Source organism: Malaya genurostris, chromosome 1 (assembly GCF_030247185.1).
Source record: "Malaya genurostris strain Urasoe2022 chromosome 1, Malgen_1.1, whole genome shotgun sequence".
NCBI classification, from domain to species: Eukaryota; Metazoa; Arthropoda; class Insecta; order Diptera; family Culicidae; genus Malaya; species Malaya genurostris.
The window spans coordinates 37,894,357-37,911,940 of record NC_080570.1 but is presented as its reverse complement, the minus strand read 5'-3'; the positions used below and the strand labels follow the sequence as shown (position 1 = coordinate 37,911,940).

Genomic DNA, 17,584 nt, shown 5'->3' with positions numbered 1-17,584 from the left:
TAGTCCTCCGCAGAACTTAGAAATATTGAACCAGCTTAGAGTAGCACAAGAATCTTCGGAGATCTCTTTAAGGGGTTACACCACCGTAGAAAAAAAAGAGGACTTTTTTGGGGAATTATTTTTGGATCCCAAAAAATGGAAAAATCCGAATTTTGTATAAAACACTTTTTAATATGTAAGTACAAAAAAATGATGTTTTAAAAATTGAAAAACAAAATGGCAGCTTGGCGGTATTTCCGCGAAAGTGCTGCGTTTTGATGGCCGGAAACATAAGTCAAGTAAATCTTGACCAATCGATTCAAAAATTTTACGGAATATTCTCGATAGTTATCTCCACAGAGGTACGTAGGTGTTTTTGACAATTGTGAATATTTTTTTATGAACAATTTTGTTATGAAAAAATGCGGTTTTTTTTTCAAAGGGGCTGCTATTATACAGAAAATCAATTAATTAAAAAACCTAGATTATGTTCAAAATGCAGATTCGCAGAAATGCCGCCATTTTGTTTTTAAATTTTTAAAACTGATCATTTTTTTGTACTTAAATATACATATTAAAATGTGCTTTATACAAAATTCGGATTTCTCAATTTTTTGGATCCCAAAAAAAAATCCCCAAAAAAGTCCTTCTCTTTTATTTCTACAGTGGTGAAACCCCTTGAACATTAAACGATCAAATTTTTAACCATAGGATTGGAATCATTTTATAAATATTGAAATTCTCTAAATTTCCTATAGGACAGATGTAGGAACTGTAAAGTGAACCACCGTAGCGACCAAGTACAGCGAGGCATGTTTGGTTGCGCCTAATTCAATTAGACTTTCTTGTCATGCGTTATCATAGGCAGTGAAGTTTAATTGGTAAAACAATTTCCCCGGTCAGCAGTTAGCTACAGATTCGAATCTCGTCTCTGTGGTAGCATTTTCGCGGTCTTCATTACATAATAGCAGTCACATCTCAATTTTCCAATTTGTGTTTTCCCCGTTAGATACTGATCTTGTTGAAAACTAGCTCAAGACGGCTCTACGTCTCAACGAAGATTAAAACACAAATTGTTAGTTCTCTTGGTAAGTTTGAAATTCACTCTGTGTTGTACTGAACACGTTAATTTGGCAAGGTATCTGTAGTTGTTCATTGAATCATACGAAAAAGTTTCGAAATATTCTGGGCCTTACAGTAATTCTTTCATTGAAATTACAATAGAAACGAATTTTAAAAAAATTTCTATTGACAACCATTTAGTTATATCTGACCAAAACGAAACACTCTTTCTTTTATCATCCAAAAACTATGTCTACTCTGATCAGATAATGGTTTTAGTTCAGTATAAAAACGTTGCAAAACGAAACAGATTTGCAAAATCTATTTCGTAAAAAAAACTATTTCTAATGGAAGACTATTTCAAGCTTCCTGACTCCCTTCTTCGTCTCAGTACTAAGAGTATTCACGCGAAAAAAAATCTTGTTTATATTCATTCATGCGACACCCGGTCGATAGTCGATTGTATATGCTTCGAAACCCGATGATCATTTTTTCCAACAATTCTAAAGAAAAATTCTAACGACATTCTTGTTTCTTTTCATCTTCTCACTCCGCGCGGCACAGCGATTGGATAGCAGCCATCACAAAAACGGTAAGTACAATCGTCTCTTCTTGGAAATAAAAACCGACGAAAAAAAGACCAGACTGCGAAGTCAAACACAATCCACAGGTTTGAGGTTAGGCTCTGGGAAATCTATCACAACGGACTGTTTTTACTCTTGCCATGCTCGAACCGAACAATAACATGGCGCAGGGCTGCCAGACAAAAAATAAACTGAAATGATTGCAGCAACAAGGGCGCCGTCGGAAAAACAAAACAATATCCACAAAATGAGTTTCGAGGATCGCAGCTGCAATCGGATTTGCCGTTCGTCAGTCAAACCCTACACTAGCGAGAGGGGGTTTGGTTCAAAAATGGAATCCGGACGAATGTCGGACACTTTTGAACGTCCATAACCTGGCGAACCGGATGTTTGGTTGTTGATTCCGAGATTCAAATCAATCAAATAGCAGCTACAAATTTTCCGAAACTGTGTCGACATTGAAAACTTGTACATTGAGAAAAAGTACACCAACCGGAATTGAAAACGATGGATTTTAAATTACTAAATCGTGAAACGCTGGTTTCACGACTTAATGGAAGAAATTGAAAAAAAAATCATTATATTGTCGTGTATTAGATTTTTTTGTTCACTTAAACTTGACAAATGACAAATTTGATCATTCAAACCTGGTACTTACTCAGCCGATACAAACACGGTTCGAAATAGCCATAGAGGTTTTACTGAAATGAGAAAAACAAAACAAAACTATTGGATTAAAATCGTGAACTATTGAGGACGAAAATTATTTTAAATGAACAGCTTAAATCAAAAGTTTTGGCTTTGGGAGATTCCATCTTTGGGCAGCCCGCTGCCGAGCATCGGCATTTTGTAGTTTGATCAATATAAATATTACTTAAAACTTCTGATCATTCGAGTATGATCAGAAGTTTGAGGTTGTATGGATATTGATCAGACTACAAATTGTTTATGCTCGGCAGTGGGCTGCCCAAAGATGGAATCTTCCAAAGCCAAACCCTTATTCTGAACAACGCATGCGCATTCACTTCGACATGTTATGGAAAAGTTAAAAAAAAGTGTCGACAAGAAGAGTAACGACATCTCATTCTCATTACTCATTTCATTACTATTAAAGGGTGATTTTTCAAACGGTATAAGATTAGGTTTAAAAAAACACAAAAAATATGAGAAAATTGATTAAATCTCTATTGGAATCGATAGAACAATCAATATAATTTAATGTTCGAAGTTTATTTGGCACACACTCACTCCAACATATCGACCAGTATTTCACGAATAAACGCTTCAATATTGGCTTCCCGTGCGCCATCGTTGCTGTTTTATCCTTGTAGACATGAGCTTTAACATGGCCGCACAAGAAATAGTCCAAAGGCGTTAATTCTAGGTGACCAATTGACGGACCCAAAATGTGAAATAAACTGCTCGCCCAAGGTGGTTCTCAATTTGGTCATTGTTTCGCGTGCCGTGCGGGATGTGGCACTGTCTTGTTGAAACCAGGCATGTCAGGCATATCCAATTCTTCCATTTCCAGGGTTGTAACGAAAAATTTCAAAATCAAAACGCGCGAAGTCAAAAACTAAAACGCGTGAAATCCGCGCAAACTTGAAAGCTAAAACGCGCGATATTCAAGCAATTTTTAATGCTGATGATGCTTTCCGCAGAACTGGAAAATCCACTTAAATATAATTTAAAAATCTGCATAATTTTGTCATATAAACACAATAAATAAGTCCGCATACAACATGTCACTTCGAGAAACCCCATGAAAATGATTTCATTTTTATTCTCCATCTTTTTCGATCTCCTTAGTTGATTAATACTCACTGAAATACGAAAAAAGTTACAGTCAAAAATGCTTACAATTGTGATTTTGAAAGAAATTTAAACAGATTTCAGCGAAGACAATTTTTTTTGTGCTTCAACATCTTCTTGCTCGGCAAGCTTTTTCTTCTCGGTGAGAAGAATTTTAAGGTAGACCACATATTGATGACGTGATTTCTGTGACAGTGCCTTCTCCTGATGTCAGATTTCACTCTGAATGTCTTTCTTTTTCTTCTCATCTTTCATTCTTTTATTTGGAGCAAGAAAAAACCCACTGGAGAGGCACAACTATCAAACTTGCTCTCCAGCAGGCGTAAAACATCCTCATCTTTTTCATCTACAGATTACAATCATCCAAATGATACATTTCCTTGAATCTAGTGCTTCTATAGTAACTAAATCTAATGAGATAATAACATGAGGAACGATTTTAAGTCACTTCAATGCGTTGGATATCCTTTTGGTAATAATGTGACCAGATAACAGCAGCATATTTAGGAGTTGAGCGAACTAAAGTGAAATACGGAGCTTTCAAGCAGTGTACATCAGAGAATATTTTAGTAACGCGGGAAATGAATCCGATTAGCTTAGAGGCTTTGGTGATAGTAAACTCTATGTACTCCTTGAAATTTAACTTGGAATCCAGAAGAACACCCAGATCCTTCACAGACGATGCGCGTTCAAGAACAGTTTGTGGAATATTATAGTCGAATCTGAATACAGACTTTTTGCAAGTCAAGAACGAACGATAGTTTCATACACTTGATAGAAAAATTTAGATCGTTGACATACAATAGTATTATAAACGGTCCAAGATTACTTCCTTGAGGAGCTCCAGAAGTAACAGCGAATGATGAGGTTGTACAGTCTAATATTTTCCATATCATTTCATGACCAGTTAGATATGATCGAATCCAATTCAAAAATAATCCGTTAAATCCCCAGTCGGTGTTGAACAGTATAGCTCTTGGCTCCTGGAAATTTTTTCTGGCTACCTAGAGTTTTATTGATTCAAGGCTTCAGTCTTTTTCAAGACTACCTGAATCACTAACAGTCTTTTTAAAGACTAACAATCAGTCAGCCTTTCACAAGGTTATACAAAGAGTGATATTAGAGTGACTAAGTGATACAAAGAGTGATATTAGAGTGACTAAGAAATTAATCAGCCTTTTTTAAGGCTAGCTAGGAGTCTACTCGAAGACCAATTTAGCCTAGTTAATTCAATTTAAAATTTCTATCATTTCAAAAATGCCTGCGTCCAACCGGAAAGGCAACAAGCCTAAGGTTAAAAATAATTCAATACGGAATAAATCACAATCCGTTATTCAACATTTTTCTAATAACATTCACGATCTTATAGAATCTGAATGTAAAAATAAAAGACAGCCGACGGATTTCCCTTCCGTTGATTCTTCCTGAATCCGATTGTAGCGACATAGAAGAAAATTCTTCAAAAATTCCCAAAATGGACGGTTGTCGTTCTGGGAAGAAACATCAATCTATGCCACCAGTGACGGTGATGATTTCCGACTTCAAAGCATTCCGTACTGAGCTTTCTACTTTTCTCCCGGAAGTAAAAGTCTCATTTCAAATCGGATGAAGAGGAGAATGTCGAGTCTTGCTTGATGGATTGGAAGATTACGAACGTCTTATTCGATATTTGTCCGAGAAACTTCATAAATTTTATTCATATGATATAAAGGGTGATTTTTTAAGAGCTTGAGAACTTTTTTAAACAATAAAACGCATAAAATTTGCAAAATCTCATCGGTTCTTTATTTTAAACGTTAGATTGGTACATGACATTTACTTTTTGAAGATAATTTCATTTAAATGTTGACCGCGGCTGCGTCTTAGGTGGTCCATTCGGAAAATCCGCTTTTTTATCGACAAATTTTGTTCAGCGATGAGGCTCATTTCTGGTTGAATGGCTACGTAAATAAGCAAAATTGCCGCATTTGGAGTGAAGAGCAACCAGAAGCCGTTCAAGAACTGCCCATGCATCCCGAAAAATGCACTGTTTGGTGTGGTTTGTACGCTGGTGGAATCATTGGACCGTATTTTTTCAAAGATGCTGTTGGACGCAACGTTACAGTGAATGGCGATCGCTATCGTTCGATGCTAACAAACTTTTTGTTGCCAAAAATGGAAGAACTGAACTTGGTTGACATGTGGTTTCAACAAGATGGCGCTACATGCCACACAGCTCGCGATTCTATGGCCATTTTGAGGGAAAACTTCGGAGAACAATTCATCTCAAGAAATGGACCGGTAAGTTGGCCACCAAGATCATGCGATTTGACGCCTTTAGACTATTTTTTGTGGGGCTACGTCAAGTCTAAAGTCTACAGAAATAAGCCAGTAACTATTCCAGCTTTGGAAGACAACATTTCCGAAGAAATTCGGGCTATTCCGGCCGAAATGCTCGAAAAAGTTGCCCAAAATTGGACTTTCCGAATGGACCACCTAAGACGCAGCCGCGGTCAACATTTAAATGAAATTATCTTCAAAAAGTAAATGTCATGTACCAATCTAACGTTTAAAATAAAGAACCGATGAGATTTTGCAAATTTTATGCGTTTTATTGTTTAAAAAAGTTCTCAAGCTCTTAAAAAATCACCCTTTAAAATTAGACAGACGCTTCAAGGCTGTCTTGAAAGGCTTATCAAATGATCAAAGTACTGATGAAATTAAAAGTGAACTAAAAGAATTGCTTGGTTTTGCCCCTTCCCAAGTAATACTTATGAAAAAAAGAGCGTATGGTACTTCTAAACCACGCTCTGGAATTTCTCATGACCTTTTCCTAATACACTTCAATCGAAGTGATGTAAACAAAACAATTTGAAAACTTTAGAAAAAGTACGTTTCATTTCCCACATTAAAATTCTTCGGGAACATTATAAACGGCATAATCGTATTACAAACTTAACGCAATGTCGTCGTTGCCAAGGCTTCGGCCATGGAACCAAAAATTGTCATATGGATATACGGTGTTTGAATTGTGGTAAATCGCATTCGAAAGACGTTTGTCCAATGAATGAAACCACTGATAAATTTTCATGTTCAAATTGCGATGGATATCATAAATCCAATTATTTGAAATGTCCTGTCAGGGAAAAAAATTTAAACCCTCGTTCGCTTAGACAACAAGTCGAATCAACTACCTTAAATTTACAGAACATACCTGAAAATCGAAAAACCGTTACAAATGCCACGCCTAATTCTTCTAAGGCACTGATTTCTTCGAATTTAAAACAAAAAACAGGTACGCCTGCCAATTCGTCTTCTAACGAAAACAATTTATTGTAGGTAGATCGACCTCGTCATCATCTTCTTCTAATGTCAGTTATGCTAGTATAACAGGTAGAAATCTACCACCTATTTCTTCTTATGTAAATAATCAAAACACAGGACCGCCTTGCAGTTCATCTTCCAACGAAAACAATTTATTATTAGGTAGATCGGCCATATCATCTTCTTCTAATGGCAGTCTACCTACAAATATTCCTTCAATGCCGAATTTTACCTTCTTTCAATACTAAAGTTATTGAAAGCTTGGGAATCGAAGTTGAAACCATTCATGAAATTTATTTCATCGCTGAAGCATATTTGCCATTCCAATGCACCGGCGAACAATTAAATTTCTTTAAAGGCGATTTGCAAAAACTTACAAGATATCGACCGACATTTTTCGTAATAGGGGACTTAAATGTCCAGTGGAATTGTAGGCAAAACAACAGTAATGGTAAAATACTTCATAATCAACTCTCAGCTGGTTACTTCACAGTTCTTCATCCCAGTAATCCGACATGTTTCTCTTCCGTAGAGAACCCGTCTACAATTGATCTGGTTCTAACAGATCAAAGTCACATTTGTAGTGAACCGATTACACATGCTGACTTTGACTCAGATCATCTTCCTGTAACATTCAGACTTTCCAACGAAGCTTTAATTAATCCAATTAGTTCTATATTCAACTATCATAGAGCTTCTTGGTTGGATTACAGATCTCACATTGAAAATCATGTGGATCATGAAACTATTTTAGAAAATTCTGCGGGCATCAACACAGCAATTGATAATTTAAATCATTATATTATCGAAGCTAGAAATCTTTCAGTTCCCAAAGCTCAAACTAAATAAAATTCTCCTATCATCGATGACAATCTTCAACTGCTCATTCGGTTGAAGAATGTTCGTCGACGACAATATCAACGTTCTCGTGATCCTGCTATGAAAAACATAGTTAAGGGTTTACAAAAAGAAATTAAACATAGATTTACTCTTTTGCGTAATTTCGCTCAAGAAGTTGAACAAATTAAACCATATTCTAAACCTTTCTGGAAACTTTCTAAGGTACTTAAGAAACCTCAGAAACCAATTCCTGCTCTCAAGGAAGGAAATCAAATACTTCTTACAAATGGCGAAAAAGCTCAAAAACTTGCTCAGCAGTTCGAGAGTGTCCAGAATTTTAATTTGAACGTTGTGAGTCCTATTGAAAATGAAGTCTCACTGAAATATGAGCATATTTCAACCCAAGTATTATCACAAGATGACATTATTGAGACGAATTTTGATGAAATTAAATCAATTATTAGGAAACTTAAAAACATGAAGGCTCCTGGTAATGATGGAATTTTTAATATTCTTATTAAAAATCTTTCCGATGTTGCCTTGAGAGTCCTGGTTCAAATTTTCATTAGCTTACTTCCCAAAAAGATGGAAAAACGCTAAAGTAATTCCTATCCTCAAACCTGATAAAAACCCAGCAGAAACATCAAGTTATCGACCAATTAGCTTACTTTCTTCTATCAGTAAACTTTTTGAAAAAATTATCTTGTTGAGAATGAGTCTCATATAAATGAGAATTCAATTTTTCTACCAGAGCAGGATTTCGTCATGAACATTCAACTACTCATCAACTTGTCAGAGTAACGAACATGATAAAAGCAAATAAAGTTTCTGGGTTATCCACTGGAGTTGCTCTTCTAGACATAGAAAAAGCATTCGACAGTGTTTGGCACAAAGGATTAATAGCAAAAGTGTCTGATTTCTAGTTTCCTACTTATTTGATCAAACAGATTCAAAATTATTTAATTGATCGTACTCTTCAGGTTAGCTATCGGAATTGTAAATCTGAATTGCTACCCGTACGAGCCGGTGTTCCGCAGGGTTCCAATCTTGTATAATATTTTCACTTCTGATCTTCCAAATCTACCCGTTGGTTGTCAGAAATCGCTATTCTGTGACGACACAAGTCTGTTAGCCACAGGTAGAAATCTAAGAGTGATCTGCAGTCGCCTACAAAGAAGTTTAAATATTTTCAGTGATTATCTGTCAAAATGGAAAATTAAACCAAATGCAGCAAAAACGCAATTAATTATCTTTCCTCATAAGCCAAGAGCTTCTTTTCTTAAACCAAACAATAATCACATTCTCATGTTGAATGGCTTGGAATTGACATGGTCTGATCAAGCTAAATACTTAGGTTTAACGTATGACAAAAAACTCACTTTCAAGGATCACATTGAAGGAATCCAGGCAAAGTGTAATAAATATATTAAATGTTTATATCCTCTTATAAACAGAAATTCTAAGCTCTGTCTAAAAAACAAATTGTTAATTTATAAACAAATTTTTCAGACCAGCCATGCTTTATGCAGTACCAATTTGGTCAAGTTGTTGTTCCACCAGGAAGAAAACGCTTCAAAGGATTCAGAATAAAATTCTGAAAATGATTTTGAAGCGTCCTCCCTGGTTTAGTACAAATGAGTTACACAGACTCACAAATATAGAACCTTTGGATGTAATGTCACATAATATTATAAGCAAATTCCGACAAAAATCGATGCAATCTTCAATTGAATCGATTCGCTCTCTGTATTAGTTAGTAAGTTAGTATATAAGTTCCTTTTCCCCATTACACAATACAAATAGGTTTAGAATTTTCCCTATACAAAAATCTCAAAATTGCGGAAGCAAATGATGTCCTCATGGTAACAACCAAATCATATAACAGATCGGCTGAAAAGTTCGTATCGTTTCTATGAGAGGGCGCCACTAGAATTAAATCCATACCATTTTCAGTTAGTACCAACCTTCAAAAGATACGTGTATAAATTTGACAGCTGTCTGATTATTAGTTTGTGAGATATTGCATTTTGAGTGAAGCTACTTTTGTTATTGTGAAAAAATGAAAAAACAGGAAATTGCCGCCTATACCAAAAAATGGCTTGATGAGTGTTATCCAAACTCTGCACCGGGCGAAGCAACAATTCGTAAGTGGTTTGCAAAATTTCGTACTGGTCATATGAGCACCGAAGACGATGAACGCAGTGGACGTCCAAACGAGGCTGTTACCGATGAAAACGTGAAAAAAATCCACAAAATGATTTTCAATGACTGTAAAGTGAAGTTGATCGAGATAGCTGACACCCTAAAGATATCAAAGGAACGTGTTGGACATATTATTCACGAATATTTGTATATGAGAAAGCTTTGTGCAAAATGGGTGCCGCGTGAGCTCACAATCGATCAAAAACAACAACGAAAAACCATGCTGAAATTGAACGAATTGGGCTTCGAATTGCTCCCTCATCCACCGTATTCTCCAGATTTGGTCCCCAGTGACTTTTTCCTGTTCTCAGACCTCAAGAGAATGCTCGCTGGTAAAAAATTTAGAAGCAATGAAGAGGTAATCGCTGAAACTGAGGCCTATTTTGAGGCAAAGGACAAATCGTACTACAAAAATGGTATCGAAAAGTTGGAAGATCGCTATAATCGCTGTTTTGCCTATGATGGCAATTATGTTGAATAATAAAAACGAATTTTGGCAAAAAAATTTGTGTTTCTTTTAAACGATACGAACTTTTCGGCCGAACTGTTATATAATAGGGCTGAAAAGTCACCACTTGTGGCTGAACACCCAATTTAAATCTTAATAATTTAATTTTAACTCATATTCCAATAAATAGTTATTTAAAAAAAATAGATAAATAAAAAATAATCCGTTAAATCCCAGTCTACTTAACTTGGAGATCGTTATGTGATGAATGATTTTGCCGAACGCAGCAGCGAAATCAAGGTATATGGTATCTACTTGTAGTCGTACTTGTAAAGAAGGTGATCTGTCAAAAACAGCATTGCCAAAAAGATACCAGCAAAAAAATCACCCTTTGCAACTAAAAACTGTTGATCCGAGGCAGTTTCTTAAATTCCTCACATTATTCTCCAGAGAAGGCAGCCAGTATAGTTAATGTTGCTTGTGCCCTGCATAACGTTTGTCTTCAATACAACGACACATAAATGCAAATGCAATAAACACATAAATTTTTACTATGAGCTTAGCACTTTGCATATTTCTTTAAATAAGTCAGTTCAAACTTTTTTTTAAATGGTAAAATAATATTTGTTGGGTGAAGCATTTTATATCGTAATAGTAGTAATTACCAAACGAACAGCTGTTACAATTTTGGAGTTTACCGTAACAAAATTGGATTGGATTGTATTTGGATTTTTCATTTAAAATTCATTTTAAAGTATTCAATAGATAGTTTTCTCGTTATTTGTCATTTATATAATTTATTTGCATTTCCAGTATTTCTCGTTTTAGCTGTAATTTTTCCTTGTATGCTGTTTCTAGTGCTTTATTGTGGCGTCGCTGCTCTTCGAGTTTTAACTTTTGTGTTTCAGCCATGCTATCCAATGTTTTGTAGACTCTTCTCATATTATATCCATAATCTTCCATTTTGATATGAATTTTGTTAAGAGCGTCTACCACCGTTTCGTGATATTTTTTTTTTGTTCAGCAACTTGCCGTTCCAGCAAATCTAGGGTCGATTTTTTCAACCGTTTTGGTTTAGAACAAGTGGTCTCCTCATCCGCATTGTCATTAGAATAATCCGTAATAAACAATTCTTGGATGTTGTCTACAACCAAGTTTTGCTTATCACGACTATCTAATGACACACCTTGTATTGTGTTTCTGAGACCAGTCAGAGCAATAGTTTGCTCCTCCAATCCAGAAATCTCTATCACTTTGTTAGGTCCGCCTCCCGTGGCACGCAGCTCCTTCGAATTGTGGGCCAGTTTTCTCTTCAGGTTCGACTTGTAATCACACCACACCTAAAATATAAAATATTGAGGAATTATAATTAAATGAATTATTTGAAATTAAAAAAAACTTGCCTTTTTCCACCCTGTTGTGTCTCTGACAGGCGGTCCCAAACTGTTTAATTCCGTTGCCAAAGAATTCCAGAAAGGCGCAACGTTCACCTTCGAAAATCGTTTTGCAACATCCGGTCTTGTTTCCAAGAACGCTATCATTCGCGCGAATTGTTGTTTCGATGTAGATTTTACCTTTACTGAATCCCTGGAAAACAAGAATTTGGGTTGAAAAAAATTATATTATAGAAACAAAACAAAAATCACTTACATGTTAATTCCGCCACGTGAAAATCTCGTATCTAGGATACAGAAAGCAATTTGCTTGGAGTCAAACGTTACTGAGATTAGAGTTGACATTTTAAACGAGCGATGTTCGAATAATGGATTTCTTCGATCGAAATCAATAAAAAAATTTGATCGATTCGATCGAATCAATTCGATACGTCGTAATCAAGAATAAGGGTGTTTGTGTTGGATTTGACAGGTTGTTTGCTCGTTTGGAACGAGCTTTCGTTACTTTACTTACAGACTACTCTTGGTAAAAAGAGTCACACGAAGTGATTTCAAAAATTTGCTGAGCATTTATTATTCAGCGTACAGTAAAAAAAAAATATTTCCGATATTTTTTCATCTAGGTTCGTGATTCAAAACCCGATCACCGAAACCGCATCACGACTACGGCAACAACCGCAATCCGGTCGCTTCCTCTCGGGAATAACATCAAATCACCGAATCTAGTTTTGCCAAAAATGTTGGATAACCCGGCAATGACATCAGTTTAACTGGAGAAAGAATAGGAAAAAAAAGAACGCCATTGCCGAAATTTACTCAATCCGGTGCTCGATAGATACGCGGTGCCAAGCGAGACATGCCACAAACACAAAGTGGATCATCCGGTCTTTGGTGTCGCGGTTGGTACCCGGATCAAACATTGGATTTTAGTCTAGTGTTCCGACGAAATTGGATTTTAGTCTAGTGTTCCGACGAAATTGGATTTTAGTCTAGTGTTCCGTCGAAATAAAATCGAATCGAACGGTCCCCCCCCCCCCCCCCCCCCCCCAGTGGGAATCGTCAGTCGGGGGACAGCCGGTAAAAACGGTCGAAAGCTCCGCCGCTGCTTATGACACCGAGCGAACCGGGGGTCCGGCCGGTGGTTTCCAATATGAGTATGAGTAGAAACGGAGCGGACAATCAGCCCGGAATGATATCACGCCAATTTACGCTTCCCCGCTGTTTTTCCGCTCACCATCCGGAACGTTCCGATATGTGTGTTTGTTTGAAGTATTCGGAATAAATTGCTTGGAATATTCATAACGGCGGAAGCCTATCCGAAAGTGGCAATTTGTTTGGAATGAATATTGATTGTTAGGTAATTTCTCTTTAGGAAGTGATTAGTGATTTCTGGCGATCATTCTAGCACCGCTACCTTCCGTTGCCGTAGTAACGGTAGAAAACCAGGGTTACTACTACTGACAGCTAGAAAATCGCTTGGATTCGTCTGTTCCAAACTGGACCCGGGAGAACATTCGGTGTAATCAATTTTTCCCACCCGTAGGTTGAACAACTTTCATCACCTTCCGCCCGGGGAAACAAATTACTTTTCCGGGCCGTGTCAAGAAGCATCGACCGGAACTGGCGCAAGCAACAATAAAGTGAGTGTGTAAACATTGTGCCAAGTTCGCGCTCAATTTGCCGCTCACCCGAAGGAAAATGCAGCCGCCTCATAAATATTTCCGAACAGCAACTGCCGGCCGGTTACTTCCGCTTCTTTTCTTCCTGTCCGAAGGGACCACTGGTTTCATAGCATTAGCGCAGACACAACCCGTGAATGATAAACGAACGGAAAATAAACTCCGGCGAAGTTGATGTTCTCCACGGCATAAAAATGATTCGATTAGGGTCCGGTCGCAGCAGCAAACCACCACCGCATCACACAGCCTAAATCAACCCGAGGCCATTACGGACCGGGGTGCCGACAGCTAGTATCTGGTCCCGTTGCTTGAAACACTGTAACTGTCGCCCCAAAGACTAAATTCGAAGAAGTGCCACATTCTTTTTTTTTTCGCCGCCGCCGCCGCTGCCCCCATCAAAAGGTCCAATTGATCGGGAAACTTTTCTTCAATCGGAAGCTTGTTTCAATTTACTTCGACACCGTAAATCATTCGATTGTGTTCCGTCCCCGGGTCCCGGTTCGTTTGTTCGTTTGGACTGGGAAAAGCTAATATACTTTATAGCTGAAATCCAACCAAATAAAAATGCCACATTCACTTCGGAAATGTTAGTATGTGTGTGTGCGTTTCTTTAAAGGCCTTTTACCAGGCTTGCTTTGATGTTTGATTACCAGTGACAGTGATGAAGCATCCCGGGGGAGTTGTTTCGCTCCGAGATATTTCCGGTCGCATCCGTTGGGTTGTGGTAAGATTTTATTAAATTTAATCTCAATTTAATTCGAACGCTAAAAAGTGCTACGATCAAAAACTTGTCAAACAAAGTTGTGTTGTGGAATTCTTCAATCGTTTCACGGCAAAATAAAAGTCATTTTGTTCATTTTCAAATTCAATTCAAACAGAATAAAGGGACAAAATCTACAGGGTTGTATGCAAGACGCGCTCGGGTACAATTCCATTGAATGAGAAGCAATTTAAAGGTTCATATAATATACGTAAAGGGTGTTTTTTTTTGCTGGTAGCTTTTTGGCAGCACTGTTTTTTGACAGATCGTGCGTAAATCGTGTCTTATGTCATTGTCAAACTTGTTCAGTTTGGTCTATAATGTAATCATGAATGGGCGCTGGAAAAGTTGGAGAAGATCCACTTTTTTATCGAAAAATAGTTTTCAGTGACGATGCTCATTTCTGGTTGAATTGATACGTCAACAAGCAAAATTTCGGCATCTGGGAGTGAAGGCCAGCCAGAAGCAATGCAAGAGCTGCCAATGCATCCGAAAAAAAATTCACTTTTTGGTACGGATTATGGGCCGGTGGCATCATCGGTCCGTACTCCTTCTGACATGTGGTTTCAACAGGACGGTGCCACATCCTACACGGCACGCGAAACAATGACCAAATTGAGAGCCGCCTTCGGTGTACAGTTTATCTCACGTTTTGGACTATTTCTTGTGTAGCCAAGTTAAGGCTCATGTCTACAAGGATAATCCAGCAACAATTGACGCACTGGAAGCCAATATTGAAGTATTTATTTGTGAAATACCGGCCGATATGTTGGAGAGAGAGTGTGCCAAAATTGGACCTAAAGTGGAGAAACGGCCAATATTTGCATGAAATCATGTTCGAACATTAAATTATATTGATCGTTCTATCGATTCCTATAGAGATGTCATCAATTTTCTCAATTTTTTTATAAATCAAACCCTATACTTCCTGAAAGATCACTCTTTACAAGCATAAAGATGGTGGTGGATGCCAGTGCGGTAAAATTTCATTTTCAATCGAATAAAATAAGATGAAAATGAAATTTTTGGCCGCTGACAGTCAGCATATCCCTACTAATTCATTTGACTTCTGCTGCCATTTTCAAGTGAAGCTCCCGGAATTCATCGTCAGTTGAATAATCGTACCTAGTCATTTGAAGTTTTGTTTGCTCAGTTTCGAGTGCCAAGTGGTCTACCTGCTTCAATGCCTTCGCTCTTGGTAGTAAGCAAATTCGAACGAATAGAATTATAAATGGAGTAAAGTATTAAAAATGAAAACTGAAGGAGGAAACAATTAATTTATGTGTATTCTGTGATTGATATTTCAGCTATCTGGTTTGTTTTTCGTTTATTATCTCGAACCAATTCGAACTTTTACATGAACCTCATTTGAAGGCCGCTCTCACACTATTGAAAGAGATATTTTGTCATTTCAAGAGATCAACTGACGGTGGTTAAACTGAGCCTCGATTGAAGAGAAACGAGTGATGAATTGAATGCTGCCCGTTCGGGCCGTCAGCAAACATTGTGTGTGTCAGAGAGTGAAGTTTACTGCAGTTGAGAGATCGTCAATGTGTTCCACATTCAGTTTCAATTGAATTGAATGAAGTTTTACAGCACTGGTGGATGCACCAAATCAAAAAAAATTTAAACTGTTTAACTAACTTATTAAAGTTTATTAAGTTTAAGCGCATAGCTTGTTTGTGGAGGAGAACATTGACAATTAGATTCTTTCATAGTGATTGATTCTATTTTGATCCTTTCCCATAAATTTTCATATGACAAGGTAACACATGGATCAATAAGTCCCGAGACTAGCAATGGAAACATTTTTTTGCAAAATTTTTTTTATTCATCAACATAATCACCTTTTAGAGTGATACAATGGTTCCAACGTTTTTCCAATTTTTCAATACCATGTTTTTAAAAAAAATTATCTTTCGCTTCAAAATAAGCTTCAGTTTCAGCGATGACCTCCTCATTTGAGCCAAAACTTTTCCCTGGAGCATTTTTTTAAGATCGTCAAAGAGTCAGTAGTCACTGGGGGCTAAATCTGGCGAGTGTGGGGTGTGGGGAAGCAGATCAAAGCCCAATTCGTTCAATTTCGCCATTGTTTTCATCGACTTGTGGCAGGGTGCATTTTGTTCCATCGAAAGCAATCGCGGCACCCACTTGGAAAAAACCTTTTTCATGCTCAATTTTTCATGAACGATAGTAAATACACTTCCATATGATATCTGTGTCATCTCAGCTATCTCACGGAGCTTCACTTTACGATCTTTCATTATAATTTTTGTCACTTCACTCACATTTTCCGGTGTAACGGCTGCCACGGGTCTACCCGAGCGTTCCGCGTCATTTGTGTCGGTACGACCACGTTTAAACTCGGCGAACCACCGACAAATCGTTGCTTTTGATGGACAATAGTCCGGATAACATTTTTCAATTACTTGTTTCGCTTGCACGGTGTTTTTACCCATTAAAAAACAATGTTTTATCAAAACACGAAACTCGGTTTTTTTCCATTTTTCAAACAAACTACAAAACGACTTTACTCCAACCTCGATAACTCAGCTGTTTCTGGTCGGATCGACTTAAAATTTTGACCCGTTTCAAGCAAAGGTTAGTACTCTAGAAAGACGTGGTTACTGGTTTACTACGAGCGCCATCTCTGCTTTAGTCTCGGGACTTATTGATCCATGTGTTATTTGAAGAATACTCTTTAATTAGAATTCGTCAAATATGGTTATAAATTTACTTAAAAGGTCATACGAAACGATTTACCCTCAGGATATAAATCAAGACGTATGAAACTTTTTAATATAATATGGAAAAAAAGAATAAACTCACTAATTTTTTAAACAACGAATTTCGCTTATATTACTATCAAACATAAATAAAGAGAAGATAGTGTTTTAGCTACATTTAAATATGATAATATCTTTATATAGGGTGATTTTTTAAGAGCTTGAGAACTTTTTTAAACAATAAAACGCATAAAATTTGCAAAATCTCATCGGTTCTTTATTTTAAACGTTAGATTGGTACATGACATTTACTTTTTGAAGATAATTTCATTTAAATGTTGACCGCGGCTGCGTCTTAGGTGGTCCATTCGGAAAGTCCAATTTTGGGCAACTTTTTCGAGCATTTCGGCCGGAATAGCCCGAATTTCTTCGGAAATGTTGTCTTCCAAAGCTGGAATAGTTACTGGCTTATTTCTGTAGACTTTAGACTTGACGTAGCCCCACAAAAAATAGTCTAAAGGCGTCAAATCGCATGATCTTGGTGGCCAACTTACCGGTCCATTTCTTGAGATGAATTGTTCTCCGAAGTTTTCCCTCAAAATGGCCATAGAATCGCGAGCTGTGTGGCATGTAGCGCCATCTTGTTGAAACCACATGTCAACCAAGTTCAGTTCTTCCATTTTTGGCAACAAAAAGTTTGTTAGCATCGAACGATAGCGATCGCCATTCACTGTAACGTTGCGTCCAACAGCATCTTTGAAAAAATACGGTCCAATGATTCCACCAGCGTACAAA

At 37.2% G+C, this 17,584-nt stretch overlaps 1 protein-coding gene across 1 annotated transcript in view; it reads left to right on the top strand.

Annotated features, from left to right (window-relative positions):
• LOC131437583 (uncharacterized) overlaps positions 1-17,584 on the top strand; it is a 153,653-nt gene that overhangs the window by 112,790 nt on the left and 23,279 nt on the right. The window contains exon 6 of the mRNA XM_058607041.1: positions 1,606-1,633. Coding sequence (XP_058463024.1) covers positions 1,606-1,633 — 28 coding nt within the window. The remainder of the gene's footprint in view (positions 1-1,605; positions 1,634-17,584) is intronic.